Source organism: Schistocerca piceifrons, chromosome 1 (assembly GCF_021461385.2).
Source record: "Schistocerca piceifrons isolate TAMUIC-IGC-003096 chromosome 1, iqSchPice1.1, whole genome shotgun sequence".
Classification (NCBI taxonomy): Eukaryota; Metazoa; Arthropoda; class Insecta; order Orthoptera; family Acrididae; genus Schistocerca; species Schistocerca piceifrons.
In genome coordinates, this window is record NC_060138.1 from 11,142,549 (window position 1) to 11,158,665 (window position 16,117).

Consider the following 16,117-nt stretch of genomic DNA (forward strand, 5'->3'; position numbering starts at 1 on the left):
TACTCTGATTTACTATTGTGATGTCGTCAATCTGCAGCGTATATGCATGCAATTAAGTTTCCATATCGACATCATGCTCCAAAAACCACTTAACTGTGTGTGGCAGGGGGTACGTCTCATGCCACCAACTGATCCCCTCTGCCTTGTTCCACTTGTGAACAGTGCTTGGGAAGAATGACTGTCAGTACGCTTCTGTATTATCTCTTAACTTCTCAAATTTTCTTCTCGTGATCATTTCGTGAATTGTATATGAGAGAAACTATTATGTTGTCAGACTCTTCTCGGAAACTACTCTCTCGAAATTTGGGTAGTAAATCTTTCCGTGATGCACAACTGCTCTCTTATGGCATCTACCACTGGAGTTGCTGAGCATATCTGTAATGATGTCACAGCGACTAAATGATCCTGTGACAAAACACTCCGCACTTCATTGGATCTTCTTTCTCTCTTCTGTCAGTCCTACTGGGTAAGGACACAGAGGTAATTTACATTCACTTAAGATTCTTCCTGTGAATCTTAGTCTGGCATCTGCTTTTCTATTGCTGTTTCATGTGGTCATTCCTCTTTAAGGTTGCACTGGATAGTTACTTCTAGATATTTTTTGGTAGATTCTGTTTCCAGCAATTTGTCATTAATAGTGTAGTTGTACAGTATTGACAGTATTGGATTTCTTTTCCTGTGTGTGTGTGTGTGTGTGTGTGTGTGTGTGTGTGTGTGTGTGTGTGTAATATGTTACATTTATTTATGTGCAGGGTCAACTGCCAGAGCCCGCATCATCCACCAATCCTCTGCAGGTCATTGTGCAAATTGATACTGTCTTCTGTTGTTGCTACTTTCTGATGGACAAGTGTAGTACCTGTGAACAATATTAAGGAGCATCTGACACTTTCTACTGGATCATTTATATACATTGTAAATGTAATGGTCCTATCGCATTTCCTTGGAGTATTCCAGAAATTACCTTTTGATTCTTGTCATCTTTTCTTTGTTGTTGTTATTACTTCCTTGATGAACATATTAAGGAAGTAAGGTGATAGAAGGCACCCGTGTCTCACTGCCCTTCTGGTTTTCCTTCTTTCATATCTGGTTCAGTACTCTGACTTTTGTATATACTCAAAATTAATCATCTGGCCTTCCACTTTGGACATTACTTTAAGGAATGATGATATAATGGTAATCTGTTTATTAAACAATATTTTAAAGATACACTATGCTTTCTGATCATATAGTGGCTTGATGATGGAATTTGATACTGAAATTAGTAATCATTAGACAAAATAAAAGTGAAGCTATAATAAAAGAAAGTAATATTTTGGATCATGTCAGTTGTTGTTCCAAACAACAGCACGTCATGAATAGGTTCAAATGGCTCTGAGCACTATGCGACTTAACTTCTGAGGTCATCAGTCGCCTAGAACTTAGAACTAATTAAACCTAACTAACCTAAGGACATCACACACATCCATGCCCGAGGCAGGATTCGAACCTGCGAACGTAGCGGTCATTCGGTTCCAGACTGTAGCGCCTAGAACCGCACGGCCACTCCGGCTGTCCAGGAATAGGTACTAAATTATTTGTCCGCTGATGACCTCACAGCTTAGAACACTAAAACACAAATGTTAATTGTTTGTTATGTGCCCTGGTAGAGTTTACAACTGTTTACAGTTCACGATTGGCTGTTGGAGATTCGGCGTTAATCACATAGTGTATTTAGTGCACAGTGCAGAAAAAGGCAGAGTCCAGAAAAGTAAACAAGTGTAAAGGCAAAAGTTTCATGACAGGATGTTGTGTCACCATACTTGGAAGACAATTATAGCCAAAGACAGAAATTTAAAAGAAACTGGCTCATTTGAGCTGCGGAGACCTAGTCGAGGATTCTCAGTAGATAATTGTCAGCACAGTAGAATTTACAAAGAGACAATGTCAGTTCGTGTGAGGGAAGGTTGATTGGCAAGTACCTATCAGCTTTCTCATAAAACTCACAATTTGAAGAGTACACATCAAGGAAAAGGTAGAAGTCCAACAGTGTCAAATATAGACAATAATATCGATCATCCAACAGTTTTGCAAAATCCCCAGTTGTACTTACTTTACTTAATTACTTACTTACTAACCTACTCAGGTTTTCTGTGTACCATACAAGGAACTGGTTTCCACTAGTTCACTCGATCAGCTGCCACGTTCTCACCTTCCTCCAAGTTTGTGTCCATGCATTGAAGATTCATTGCAAAAGTTCCAGGTGTTAAAAGGTCTTCCTGTACATCTGTATCTGTCCATTGATTTCCACAACAGTGTTGATTTTGGGATTCTTCCACCTTACATGCGTAGAACATAACCTGCAATCTTCAGTCTTCTTTCAACAATAATTTTGTGCAGGCTGTCTAGACGTCGTATTCTCAGCACTTCATCGTTTGTAACTTGGTTGGGTTAACATCTTCAGAATTCATCTCTAGCATTGTTGGTGAAAAATATGGAGACTGTGTGCTGATTTTACTGACATTTTCCAACTCTCACACATATAAACGATAAAGGAGTACAGTCAAAGCTTTGTTGACATATTACAGACCTAATTGCCATATGGACTGATTTTCCAGTCCTGCTGGTGATTTCTGCATCTGTGACCTCATTATTACATATAAAGCTACCGAGATATGGAAATCTGTCAACATCTTGTAGTATCTTCTATTGCACTGTAATCGGGGAAGAGACGAGTAATTTCCACTTACTTCGCACATTCTGTTTGCCTTATCTCTATTAATTTTCAGCCCTACACAATAGGGCATTTAATGAGAAAGCAGATAAAAATTAACTGGATGCCTTCCAAGGAGACGGTCTCTACTAAGTCTCTACTCCTTCAAGTCTGACTATGTAAGTGTAGACCAGACATGGTTTAAATTCAGAGAAATAGTATCGACATCAATTAAGATATATATACCAAATAAATTGAAAGGATACCAAATAAATTAAAAGGGTGGTGCACAAAATATGTCAAAACTCAGCTGCAGAAGCAATGAAAAAAAGGCATGTCAAAGTTTAAAAGAATGCAAAATCTCCAAGATTAGCGATGTTTTACTGAAGCTCGAAACTTAGGGTGGGTTTCAGTGCAAGATGTGTTTAATAGTTCCCATAGTGAAACTTCGTTTTGAAATCTGGAAGAAAATCCAAAGAGGTTCTGGTTGCATGTGTAGTACACCAATGGCAAGACACAACCAATACCTTCACTGCGCAATAGCTGTGGTAATGTTACTGATGACAGTGCTACTAAAGCAGGGTTACTAAACACGGATTTCTGAAATTTCTTCACCAAAGACAACAAAGTAAATATTGCAGTATTCAAATCAAGAACAACTGCAACTGTGAGTAACTTAGTAGTAGCTCTCCTCAGTGTCATAAAGCAGTTACGTTTCTTTCAGAGAATGCTGATACAATAGCTCCATTAGAAATCATATATAGCCACTCATTTGATAAAGATCCATACCTAGAGACTGAAAAGTTGCTCAGGTCACACCAATGCTCAAGAAAGAAAACAGGAGTAATCTACTAAATATCAGACTCATATCACTAATGTTGATTTGCATTAGGATTTTGGAACATATATTGTGTTTGAATATTATGAATTATCTCAAAGATAATGATTCATTGATAAATAGCCAAGATAGATTCAGAAATATCGACCTTTTAAAACACAGCTAGCTCTTTAGTCACACAAAGTAATAAGTGCTGTCGACTGACGATCTCAAATTGATTCCATATTTGTAGATTTCCAGATGACTTTTTGAAACAGTTCCTCACAAGCATTTTCTAATCATATTGTGTGCCTAGGGAGTATTGTCTCAGTTGTGCAACTGGATGTGTGGTTTCCTGTCAGAAAAATTGATGGAAAATCGTCAAGTAAAACAGAAGTGATATCTGACATTCCTCAAGGAAGTGTTACAGACCACCTGCTGTTGCCGATCTACATTAACAATTTAAGAGAGAATCTGAGCAGTCCTCTTAGATGATGCTATCATTTACAGTCTTGCAAATCATTTACTGTCTTGTAAAGTGATCAGATGATCAAAATGAACTGCAAAATGATTTAGGCTACCTATCCATATGATGCAAAAAGTGGTAACTGACCTTAAATAATAAAAATTGTTATGTTATCAGCTTGAGTAGTAAAAGGCATCTACTAAATTTTGGTTACATGATAATTCACGCAGATCTAAAGGCTGTGAAGTCTACTGAATACTTAGGAATTACATTTACAAATAACTTAAATTGGAATGCTCACATAGATAATGCGGTGGGAAAGCAAACAAAAGACTGTGATTTAATAGTAAAACATTTAGAAGATTAGGATTACTAAAGAGACTATCTACAACTATACTTGTCTGTCCTCTTTTGGAGTATTCTGCATGGTGTGGGATCCTTACCAGATAGGACTGACAGAGGACATCATTTAAAAGTTCAAAGAAGGGCAGCTCATTTTGTTTTATTGGGAAACAGGAAAGTGCATGTCACAGATATCGCATGTGAATTGGGGTGGCAGTCATTAAAGCAAAAGCATTTTGCTGGAGCAGGTTCTTAAAATTTCAATCATCAACTTTCTCCTCCGAATGTGAAAATATTTTGTTAGAGCCCTCTTACATAGGGAGAAATGATCATTGTAATAAAATAAGAGGAATCAGAGCTTGTACGGAAATATTGAAGTGTTTGGTTTTCCTCAAATGCTGTAGGGGGGTGGAATGGTAGATAAATAGGTTGAGGGTGGTTCTCTGAACCCTCTGCCAGCATTTAATTGTGAATTACAGACTAGTCATGCAGATATAGATAGTGTATATAGGCTTTCAATATTGTGCACTGATTCTCTAATTTTATACATTGCTCAAATACTTTCGTGGCGCTTTGGAGTGACCCCTTTAAAATAACACTTTACCAGTCTTCTTAATATGTATTTTGGTAACCAGGTTGATTAGAAGTTACAACAATACTCTCTTATTACTCCCCAGTTTTGGGTTATATTAATGAACAAAATCGCCGCAGTGTTCCATAACAATTACGGGCTGAAGTTTGCTGCTGATGGAACCAATATGATTTTCTGTGTTTCTGAGCATACAGGTTGTGTACGCTGTTTGGAGTCTGGTGTATGCTGAATCAAATGTTTTTATTGTTGTGATCTTCCATCTGAAGATTGGTTTCATGGAGTTGCCCATGCTAGCTTATCCTGTGTGAACCTCTTCACCTCTGCGTAACTACTGCAGTGTACAATAACTTGAACTTGCTTACTGCAGTCAGTTTTTGGTCTCCTACAGTTGTTACCCCCATTATATTCACAGATGACCACATATTGTGGAAATTGCATATTGTAATGTAGGATGCAATAATAACGCATGGAAAGTTTCTGTTGAAAATTACGAATTATTTAGGAATAAAGGAGATGGCTCACCAAAAGGCAGAAGCACTGTCTCATCGATAGGCACACGAACAAAAGGTATGTAGAATGAGATTTTCACCGTGCAGTGGAGTGTGCACTGATATGAAACTTCGTGGCAGATTAAAACTGTGTGCTGGACCAAGAGTCAAACTTGGGACCTTTGGCTTTTGAGGGCAAGTGCTCTACCATCTGAGCTATCCATGCACGACTCACGACCCATCCTCACAGCTTTACTTCCACCAGTACCTCGTCTTCTACCTTCCAAACTAAAAGGTACGTTGCTTGGCGAGCTTCCAGAATGCACTTTCTTTTTCTAGCTGTAGGGAAAACATGCGCGCACACACACACACACACACACACACACACACACACACACACACACATTCTCACATGCGCATGCATGTCTCCTTATGCTGTGGTCGCTCAACTGCCAGCTCTTTACTGGCCCACGGTGAGTGTTCTGGAGTGAGGTGGGGCTTTAGAGTAGGGTAGGATGGGGTGGGTTGAGGCAATGTGAGAGATGGAGAGAGATGGGAGGGGTTTGGGGGGAAGCATTTAGTGGCTCGTGGGAGAGTGGGGAGCCATCTGTGGGCTAGCTAGGGGTGCAGGTGGAGGGGTCAGGCGACAGACAGCTGGGCACTCATAGACTAGGGTGTGACGTGAGATAACAGCACACAACTAGCTGATTTGGGTGGGGCGAGAGGGGGGGGGAGCGGCGTGTGTGTGTGTGTGTGGGGGGGGGGGGGGGGCAGGGGGGCTGGGAGTTAACTTGGATTTAGGCCAGGAAGCAAAGGATGTGCTGTAAGTATGGCTACGAAAGTTGAGTATTCTTAAATAAGATCAGCTGGTGCCAATGTATTGGAAAGTAACTGGCACACAAACTGCAATTGTGGCTTCTTTTTCTTTATGAATTTTGAGTAGTCTGCAGAGCAAATTGAATTAGGAGGATCAGGCATTTGTGTGGGTCTAGGAAAGTAAATTGTAGAGCCAGATAAAAGGCGCACAAGACAGGAGGGGTACTACTACTCATCACTGCTGTATCGTGCTACTAGTACGTGTCAGTGTGAGTGCACCGAGAGTGGTGTTGCCGTACATGCGTCTTTAAATTGGTCACCGACTGATCATTGCAGGCTGGCTGCTGGATTCCGTCTCTGGGAGCCAAGCGTGCGGGGCGGTCCCTGCCGTGCCATCTGCTGATGACTCGCACATATATAAGTGTGGAACAGTGCTGACTGACTCTCTGTGTGATTCTAGTTTGTAATGTGCACATCAGTGTTCTGTGTCTTGTTGAGTCCTTAGAGGCATATTGTTTGGAGGTTATTATTAAAGCCATATTTGTGCGACTTGGATCACACTTCAGTATTTATTTATTTATTTAATTATTTATTTATTTCTTGTTCCATAGATCCAGTTAGTGAGTCAATCACAAGGATATAGAATGTGTCAAATTGTACAGGTTTCAATTTAAACTTACAATAAATACAAGGGCAATTCAATGGCAAATTGTACATAGTTTAAGTAAGACATACTATAAATACAGTAACAGATACACTGTCAGCTAGACCACATAACAACCGTTTGACAGAAATAGGAGTTTCTAATAAAGGTTAAAGATAAGAGCACAAAGTTAAATCAGATATTAGGCCTACAAGAGTAAATACATGTACAGCCAATCTGTTGTTGCAAAAAGTGTGCTAATGCCCAAATGCACAATAAAATCAATTGAACTACTTCTAGACACAATAAGTTTAGTGATGGTATACATTTTCTTTCAGGTATTCATCCACAGTATAATAAGATTTCTCTGTCAGGTAATCTTTGAGAACTAGTTTAAATTTTGGCAGTTCTGTATGAACACATTTGATATGTAGTGGTAGAGCATTGAACAGCTTAATGCTGGAGTAGTAAACTCCTTTTTGTACCAGAGTGAGACGTTTCATTTCTAAATGTAGATTGTTTTTGTTTCTGGTGTTATAACCATGGAATTTACTGTTGTCTTGGTAGATGGAATAATTTTTGCACACAAAGGTCAGCAAGGAAAAAATAAACTGTGAGGCAGTTGTTAGGATACCTATCTTCCGAAACAAGTGCCTGCAAGAGTGTCTTTGATGGACCCCACACATTATTCTGATTGCTTTTTTTTGGATGGTGAAAACTTTTTTTGCAAGTGGTTGGTTCCCCCAGAATATGATAGCATATGACATCAATGAGTGGAAGTTGCCAAAGTAGGCAACCTTAATAGAGTCAACTTCAGCCACTGAAGAAATTACCAGTAATGAAAATGTTGCCGAGCTAAGTTTTTTACATAGATGAAGAATGTGAACTGACCAATTACATTTACTGTCTATGTAAGCACCCAGGAATTTTGTGTCTTCAACTTTCTGTATTGGTTGATCTCTACATTTTATGTCAATTTCATCGGGATTACTTTGTGATGTATGGAACCTCATATAATGAGTTTTATCTGCATTGAGTGAGAGACCATTTGAGGAGAACCAATTTAAGATGTCATTAAAAACAGTATTTGTAGTTTTTTCAAGATCATCATCAATCAAATCGTCAATTAGAATTGTGGTATCATCGGCAAACAGGGTAAATTTGCTGTTTGTCTCAGAACAAAGAGGAAGATCATTAATAAAGATGAGGAAAAGCAGTGGGCCCAAAACGGAGCCTTGAGGCACACCACACGTTATCGTGCCCCATTCAGACGAGGCAGGTTCTCCAGAAGAGCCATTTAGCATTACAGTCTGCTTCCGATCCTGTAGACATGATTGTAGCCACAAGCCAACAGTACCACCTAAACCATAGTATTCTGCCTTTTTCCAAAGAATCTGGTGGTTTACACAGTCAAAGGCTTTCATAAGATCGCAAAAAATACCCACTGGAGACATTTTTTTGTTAATGGCTTCCAGAACTTGGTTGCTGAAAGAGAATATTGCCTGTTCAGTACAAAGACCGGCACGAAAACCAAACTGATTTTTGCTTAAGATACTATGGAAGTTGAGATGGTCTACAATCCTCCTGTGCATGAGTTTTTCTAGAATTTTCGAGAAGGTAGTTAATAGGGATATTGGGCGATAGTTTGTAACAATGCTTTTATGCCCTTTTTTAAAGAGAGGAATCACTACAGCCAACTTAAGTCTGTCAGGGACAATCCCATCTTGTAGGGATGCATTGTATATGTTGCATAAGACGGGACTAACAAATTTATAGCAGTGTTTCAGTATTTTACTAGAAATATTGTCCACACCAGCAGAATTTTTATTTTTTAATGATCTAATTACTCTCATGACTTCGCTTACAGTAACTGGAGATAAGGATAACTGTGGGATTCTGTTGCTAATAGCTTTCTGTAGGAGGGACAATGATTCTTCCATGGAACCATTACAGCCTGTCTTCTCCGCTGCTCTCAAAAAGTGGTTATTAAATATTTCTGCAACCAACTCAGGTTTCTTAATGATACTGTCCCCTGTTTTAATCTCTACCTGAGACATGTTCCCTGTTGTCCTGCCAGTTTCCCTCTTTATTACATTCCATATAGTTTTAATTTTATTTTCTGAGCTTTCAATTTCTGATTTTATGCACATATTTTTAGATTTATTTATAACCTTCTTGAGAATGCTACAGTAAAGTTTGTAGTGTTGTCATTTCTTTGGATCATTACAAGTCCTGAGAGAACTTTATAACATCCTCTTTGTTCTACAAGATGTTGTTATCCCTGTAGTGATCCAAGACTTCTTGGCATTGCCTATATGACTATTTCTAACTACTTTTTTGGGAAAGATGGACTCAAATACAGACATGAATTCATTTAAAAATGAATTGTACTTTTTGTTACATCTGTTTCCCTATAAACTCGGCTCCAGTCTATCTATTTTAGGCTATCATTGAATTTTTTAAGGCCCTGTTCATTTATTATCCTAAAAGATTTCCAAGAATGCTCGGAACTGTTGCACACACTGATGTAATTGAGCCTAAGCAATTGACCACCATGATCAGAAAGGCCAAGGATTGGATGTACAGTGATCTCATTCCATGTAGACTTATCTATAAATATATTATCTATCAGACTTTTACTGTTAACAGTAACCCGAGTTGGGAAATCTACTATTGCCATCAGATTATAAGACTCCATTAAATGTACTAAATCAGCTTTACTATTGCTCTCATTTAGGAAATCAACATTAAAGTCACCAGAAATTATCAAGTTCTTGGACTTTGAGTACAGTATGGATAATAAAGAATCTAAGTGCTTAAGAAATACATTCAAATTCCCTGAGGGAGATCTATACAGTGCTAACACTACAGCCGTGAAGTCATTTACAGTAATCTCAACACCACATACTTCAATTTGTTGCTCTATACAATGGCTCTTTAAATCTAATGCATTGTAAGATATGTTGTTTTTTACATAAATTACCACTCCACATTCTTCCATGATGGTTCTTGAGTAATGCGCTGCCTGACACACAGTATTACTTGGTTAGTACATCACCACAAACATATGCACCGGGGATGTACATCCTTCGACAGTTTGCTACGTCTCTCTCTTCTAGGACTGACATGGTAGCTGCCTTGCATTTCTTAATGACTCTGACCTTGTCAACCACAAACCGAATCTTAGTACAGTCATGATTTCCCTGAAGAGATTACATGACAGCAGAGACTTGTAAAATTGTGTTACCCATTTCTCTAGCCAGTGAAGATTCATTCTATACCTTCAGATACAGTGTCATGTAGGAGTAGAACAGCAAGAAATATGGAGCTCCTCTAACAGTAATGACAGTTTATCACCTCCCAACACTACACGTGCCAATGTTTCAGTGCATTTTTGAATATGTTTGTTAACAGATTCATCAACACAACAAAAATTTACGATCTCAGTAGCATCTTATTTCTTAACTCATACTTTACTATTCATCAGAATCTTCATCGCTGCTCTTTGATTCGTCAGAGCTCCCTGCTGTACTTTGTTTTATTTCATAGTTAGAATTAGTTGAAATACCACCTACCGTATTTACTCAAATCTAAGCCGCACTCAAACCTGAAAAATGAGACTCGAAATAAAGGAAGGAAAAAAAAAATTCCTGAATCCAAGCTGCACCTGAAATTTGAGACTCGAAGTTCAAGGGGAGAGAAAAGTTTTAGGCCGCACCTCCAAATCGAAACAAAGTCGGTCCATTGTAATATGAGACACAATTTAGGTCGAATGATTGACGATACAGCTACAGTAGTTTGGTTCGAGTCGTAAGCTTAGCAGTTAAGCTTTACCAGGTAGCCTTTGCTACGCGTCGGGCGCTCCGTCCGTATTTATACTGGTACCCTACCTTTTTCACATGCTTCGTCTGGTTTGAATCGATTGCTTATTTTGCTTTGATCTGATAAGTGCCGTTTTCCTTGTTATAGGCGTTTATGTCACTCTAAGCTGAAAATGCATTACTGTACTGTGTCATGCATTGTTTGTCGCATTCTGATTTCTGATAATGCGTGTTTGCGGACTGTCGTCGCTCGCGGTATGGCTTGCTTTTGTGCACGCTACCGCCGCCTACAATTAAAAAAAAAAAAAAAAAAAAAAAAAAGAGAGAGAGAGAGAGAGAAATCATCTCATTAGCGGAACAATGGCAAGAGACTACTATTTCTTGTTACTTACACTGCTGCTTTCTTTGATAATGATCAACAAGAACCAAATAATAGACTGTGTATGATAGAACATGTTCTGAACGAGAGTTAGGCGAAAATTTTTCTCCATTTGAAAATCTTTGCGGTCGCTTCTTTAGTACATCAAATTCTGCACAGAAATTAGAGTCATCTTAGATTTAAAAATCTAGTCAGTTGCCGTGCTTCATTTCTGACTATATCACTATTAGGCATAAGAATAATACGAATATAAACATGACACGATACGTATATTCTTCCGCGTTTGCTGTTGTCTCACTCTAGTTTCGTAGTTTATTAGGCAGACAGGATTTAAATAAGATAGCAGCAAACACGAAAGAATACGTGGCAAAATGTTTATATTCGTATTACTCTTATGATGAAGAGAATACTGCATGTGATTCACATTTCATCAGGTTCCTATTAGCAACCATCTCTTCTCACAGGTAGGAAAAAATTCAGAACGTAGAGTTGGCCATATTGACAAACATCCCAAACAGTCTTGCCAGTCGGATTTTCGTAATACATGGAAGTTCTGCTACATTCGAAGATGAACAATACGGAATTTGTATTTACTTCGTTGGATAATGTATGAAAATTGTCTTCCACCTTTTTTTTTAATTTATTTACTGACGCAGAGGTTTTGGCGCCAGTATTTATCTTTGTGCCTACGAAGCATGCCTGTGTAGTGCTACATATATTCGAAGGCAGAAGTTAGTTGTGGCAGCACCTACCGACATTTTTCAGAACTTCCACTTGCTTTGCACTCGATTCTAAGCTGCAGGTGGTTTTTTGGATTACAAAAACCGGAAAAAAAGTGCGGCTTAGATTTGAGTAAATACGGTACATCCTCTCCTTTGGATTCAACTTCTTAAGTATTATCTTTCAAGTCAACACCTGCTAATCTGTGAGACCGAAATGATGAGCCATACTACTCTATTTCACTGTACCTGTTTGTTTCATTTGTATAACATTTTATTCCATCATAGATGCTGCACTTACAGTTTCATATATGCATTGCAGCAGCAGACACAATAAAAGTAGCAATCAGCAGTGCTTAGTTTGTTGAATGGGTAAAAAATATGCCATTGTCCCAGTTCCACATATCCCCAAAATTTGATTCTGCCAAATTCTGTACTCTCTGAAATTGAATCTTTAATCCAAAGATGAAAGTGAACAAGTTTGATGCAGTATTGCTAATATTGTTTATTACTCATCTTGCTGAATGAAATGCATACCATGTCCTTTCTGAAAGGTTTGCAGAAGTAATGCACATACCAGTTTTCTAAAAACTTACATTGAGATTGTGCTCTCCTTCCTCTTGTACAAATTAGTAGAGCCCTTCGGATTACTCCACAATATGCCTCTTGGCAAGGTGGTAACGACAGTATTATCAAATGATAGATTGGCACTCACTGTATAGTGTAGATGTTGTGTTGCAGGCAGGGGAAAAAAAAAAAAAAATACACCACCTATTAAACACGTAAGCTTTTGGTGCAACCCCCCCCCCTTTCCCACACACACACACACACACACACACACACACACACACACACACACACACACACACATATGCGCGCAAATGCAGATCACACATACATGACCACTGTCTCTGGCTGCTAGGGCCAGACTGGGAGGAACTGCACATCATGGGAGAAACAACGGTCGTGTGTGTGTGTGTATGTGTGTGTGTGTGTGTGTGTGTGTTTTGTCCACTTTGGAAGAAGACTTTCTGATCGAAAGCTATGTGTTTAGTAGTCTTTTTGTTGTGCTTGTCTGTGACCTAACATCTCCTGTATACAGTGAATAGCAATGTATCTTTTTTATAATATGGTCATTATTCCAGCCTAGATTTTCTATTGTTTGTTTCCTTTTAAGACCTTATAAAGACAGTTACTGACAATTTCTTTTTTCTTATTGGAGAAAAGTAAAACCATATGGGGGCCAGACGTAGATTGTAAATGAATATGGAATAGAGTATTTTTATTTTCCCTGTATGCAGTGTCAATAACGTCACCTCACACACTTCATTTCTGGCAGCACCTCCTTCTCAACACATGACTGTCCCCCACCACCTCACCATAGTCTTCAAGTTATATCCTATAGCACTTCTGGGTGGACAAATAGATGAAGGATGTAGTTTAAAACAGTAAACCTAAACTTAAAAGTCAAACTGCCCTTTTATAGAGACTGCCATCATTATTTAAACATAATAAACAACATCAAAACTGTCAAAAGAATTTTTTTTCAAAAGAGCAGAAAATTGTAGTGAAATTCATGAAAGGATTGTTTTAAATTGTTATATCTTAAATCAATAAGTATGTCAGCATTTCCCAGGATTTTCTGGCTTAATTAAGACTAGGTCATGCCACCATAGTGGTCAGACAGTGGACTTGCCTTCGAGAGGACAACGGACCCGAGTCCCATCGGGCCATCAAAATTTGGGTTTTCCTTGATTTCCCTAAATGATTTAAGACAAATGCTGGGATGGTTCCTTTGAAAAAGATGACATTCGGCTGAGGAAGCTAATTTCTGTGGCAGGTCTGATGACACAGTGCTGGTGGAAGCACGAGTATTTCAGAGCACACCATTCATTGCACATTGTTAAACATAGGGCTCTGCTGCAGACAATCCCCGTATGTTCCCATGTTGACAACACTGTTGAATTACAATTTCTGTGGCTCAGGAGCATTGAGATTGGGCAGTGAATCAATAGAAATGTGTCATCTGGTTGAATCATTCGTGTTTCGCATTACACCTGCTTGACGGTTTTGTGCACATACACCATCAACAGAGTGAATTGGTGCTTGAAAGGTGCACTTTGCTACAGACTGAGGCCAGTGGGAGCAATATTATGCTATGGAGGACATTCACCTGGTCTTCTGTGGGTCCTGTGGTAGTAACTGAAGGCTCCATAACAGCTTTGTTCTGTGTGAACATTATTGTGCACTGTCCGCACCCTGTCTCTAATGAAGGTGACATGTTTCAACAATATGACTTTCAGTGTCACGAGGCCAGAATCAAATTCACCCCTTCTGAATCCGATGGAATACATCTGTGATGCTATCAGATACCAGTTCTGCACCCAGAAACCACTGATCTCCAATTTATGGGAATTACATGACCTGTGCTTAGACATGCGGTGCTGCATAATGCTGGGAACATACCTCACATAATGCTGGGAACATACCTGAAATTTGTTGAACTTGTCCCACACAAAATCACTGCTGTATTGTGTTCCAACAGTGGACAAACACATTATCAAACAGGAGGTCATAGTGTTTTGTCTCATCAGTTTATATATTCAATGCTTGAATGAAAGGTGTGCTCTTTTCCTTTTTTCTGCCATTGTGTGTATGTGTAAAGCAGGATGTTCTACCATTTGGGTTTGTTTATATGAAGGCTGTCAGTATTACCACCTGCACAGATACTAAATGCTCCTTTTGTGAAGACCTTTTATCTTGAGAACACTTTTAACTTTGTTTCACAAATGGCAGCACAGTTTCAAGAAAGCTTCTTAATTTAATGTAATAGTTAAAATAATACCTTCAGCAAAAGATGTGTGCGTTGGAGTGGGGAAAAAGATTGGAGATGTATGTAGTTTAATTTTCGTAAATTGTTAAGAAGGTTAACAGCTTGGCATGCTAAGATAAATTCAGACATTCTCCAAAAAGAGAGAAAAAGATTAATTTAACAGAATCAGTGAGGTATACAAATATAACAACAGACTTGTAGAACCATTATTTTGTAGGTTAGATTAGATTAGATTCAGCTTTTGTTCCAAGACCCAAAACATGAGATGATTCTCATGGGTGAGTAACATGCCAGAAAGTATAACATAAAAAATATAAAACATTTGAATACCCTGATCATTTGTCAGGAGATTGTCAAACTAGGTGAATACAATACAAACTGGAACAGCTAATATTTTCAGAATTGATACGCTGTCGGACTGAAATATTGTTATGCACTATTAATAAATTTATCAAACAAAAAGTACATAATCTTGACTGTTATGACAAAGTGCTCTCAGAACTGAAATCTAACAGACATTCTTATTTAAGCTGGCCTAACATCCACTGTTAAGATATTCATCTATAGAGTAGGATGAGTTGCCTATCAAAAAGTCTTTCAAACTCTGTTTAAACCATGCTTTATCTGATACCAAGTTTTTAATGGTGTCTTTCTTCCACAGATAAATTGTGTTGTAATGCGAGGTTTTAATGAAGATGAAATGTGCAGTTTTGTGGAGTTAACAAAAGAGAAAAATGTTGATGTAAGATTTATTGAGTACATGCCTTTCAGCGGCAACAAATGGAATGATGGGAAGATGGTCTCATTTAATGAAATGCTCCAAATAATTAGAAAGCAGTGGCCTAATTTTGATCCTCTTCCCAATGGGCCCAATGATACCTCAAAGGTACGTGCAGTATTACATATGAACATACATTGAAAATAATTTAATATTTATGACTTACTACCAATCACAAGAATACTTCACATCTGCTGGTGGTATGAGAGATGGACTGGTTTAGTTACATATTTCTCATCCCATTCAGTAAGTCTGTCCCGGCCTGGGTTTCTCTGCAGCTTTTCTGCAACTCTCCCCATTTCCTAAACCTTGACAAGCCTTTTCTTTCTTCCCTTTTCCTTCCCCTTCATTGTTTCTGCCAGAAGAAGAAGCCACTGGCTCCGAAAGCTTGCACATTTCCATAACTTTAAGGGGAGTTAGAAGGGGAAAACGTTCTTTTTCACTTTTTTGGGTTTTTATCTGATTATAAAATTTGCAATTTTCCAAATAAAATGATATGTATATTACTTATAAACTTGTGTGGGAAGTATTTTATTTTATTTTCTAAAATATAATCTACACCAGTTGAAAATGTTAAAATTTTTACATGCATTACTTCAAGACCTAATAAAATCGGTAATTTTTTATATACAGGGTAGTCCATTGATCGTGACCAGGCCAAATTTCTCACGAAATAAGTGTCAAACGAAAAAACTACAAAGAACGAAATTTGTCTAGCTCGAAGGGGGAAACCA

General features: G+C 38.3%; 1 protein-coding gene across 1 annotated transcript in view; it reads left to right on the forward strand.

Annotated features, from left to right (window-relative positions):
• LOC124802755 (molybdenum cofactor biosynthesis protein 1-like) overlaps window positions 1-16,117 on the forward strand; it is a 54,779-nt gene that overhangs the window by 19,987 nt on the left and 18,675 nt on the right. The window contains exon 5 of the mRNA XM_047263745.1: window positions 15,267-15,491. Within this exon, the coding sequence (XP_047119701.1) occupies window positions 15,267-15,491 (225 nt within the window). The remainder of the gene's footprint in view (window positions 1-15,266; window positions 15,492-16,117) is intronic.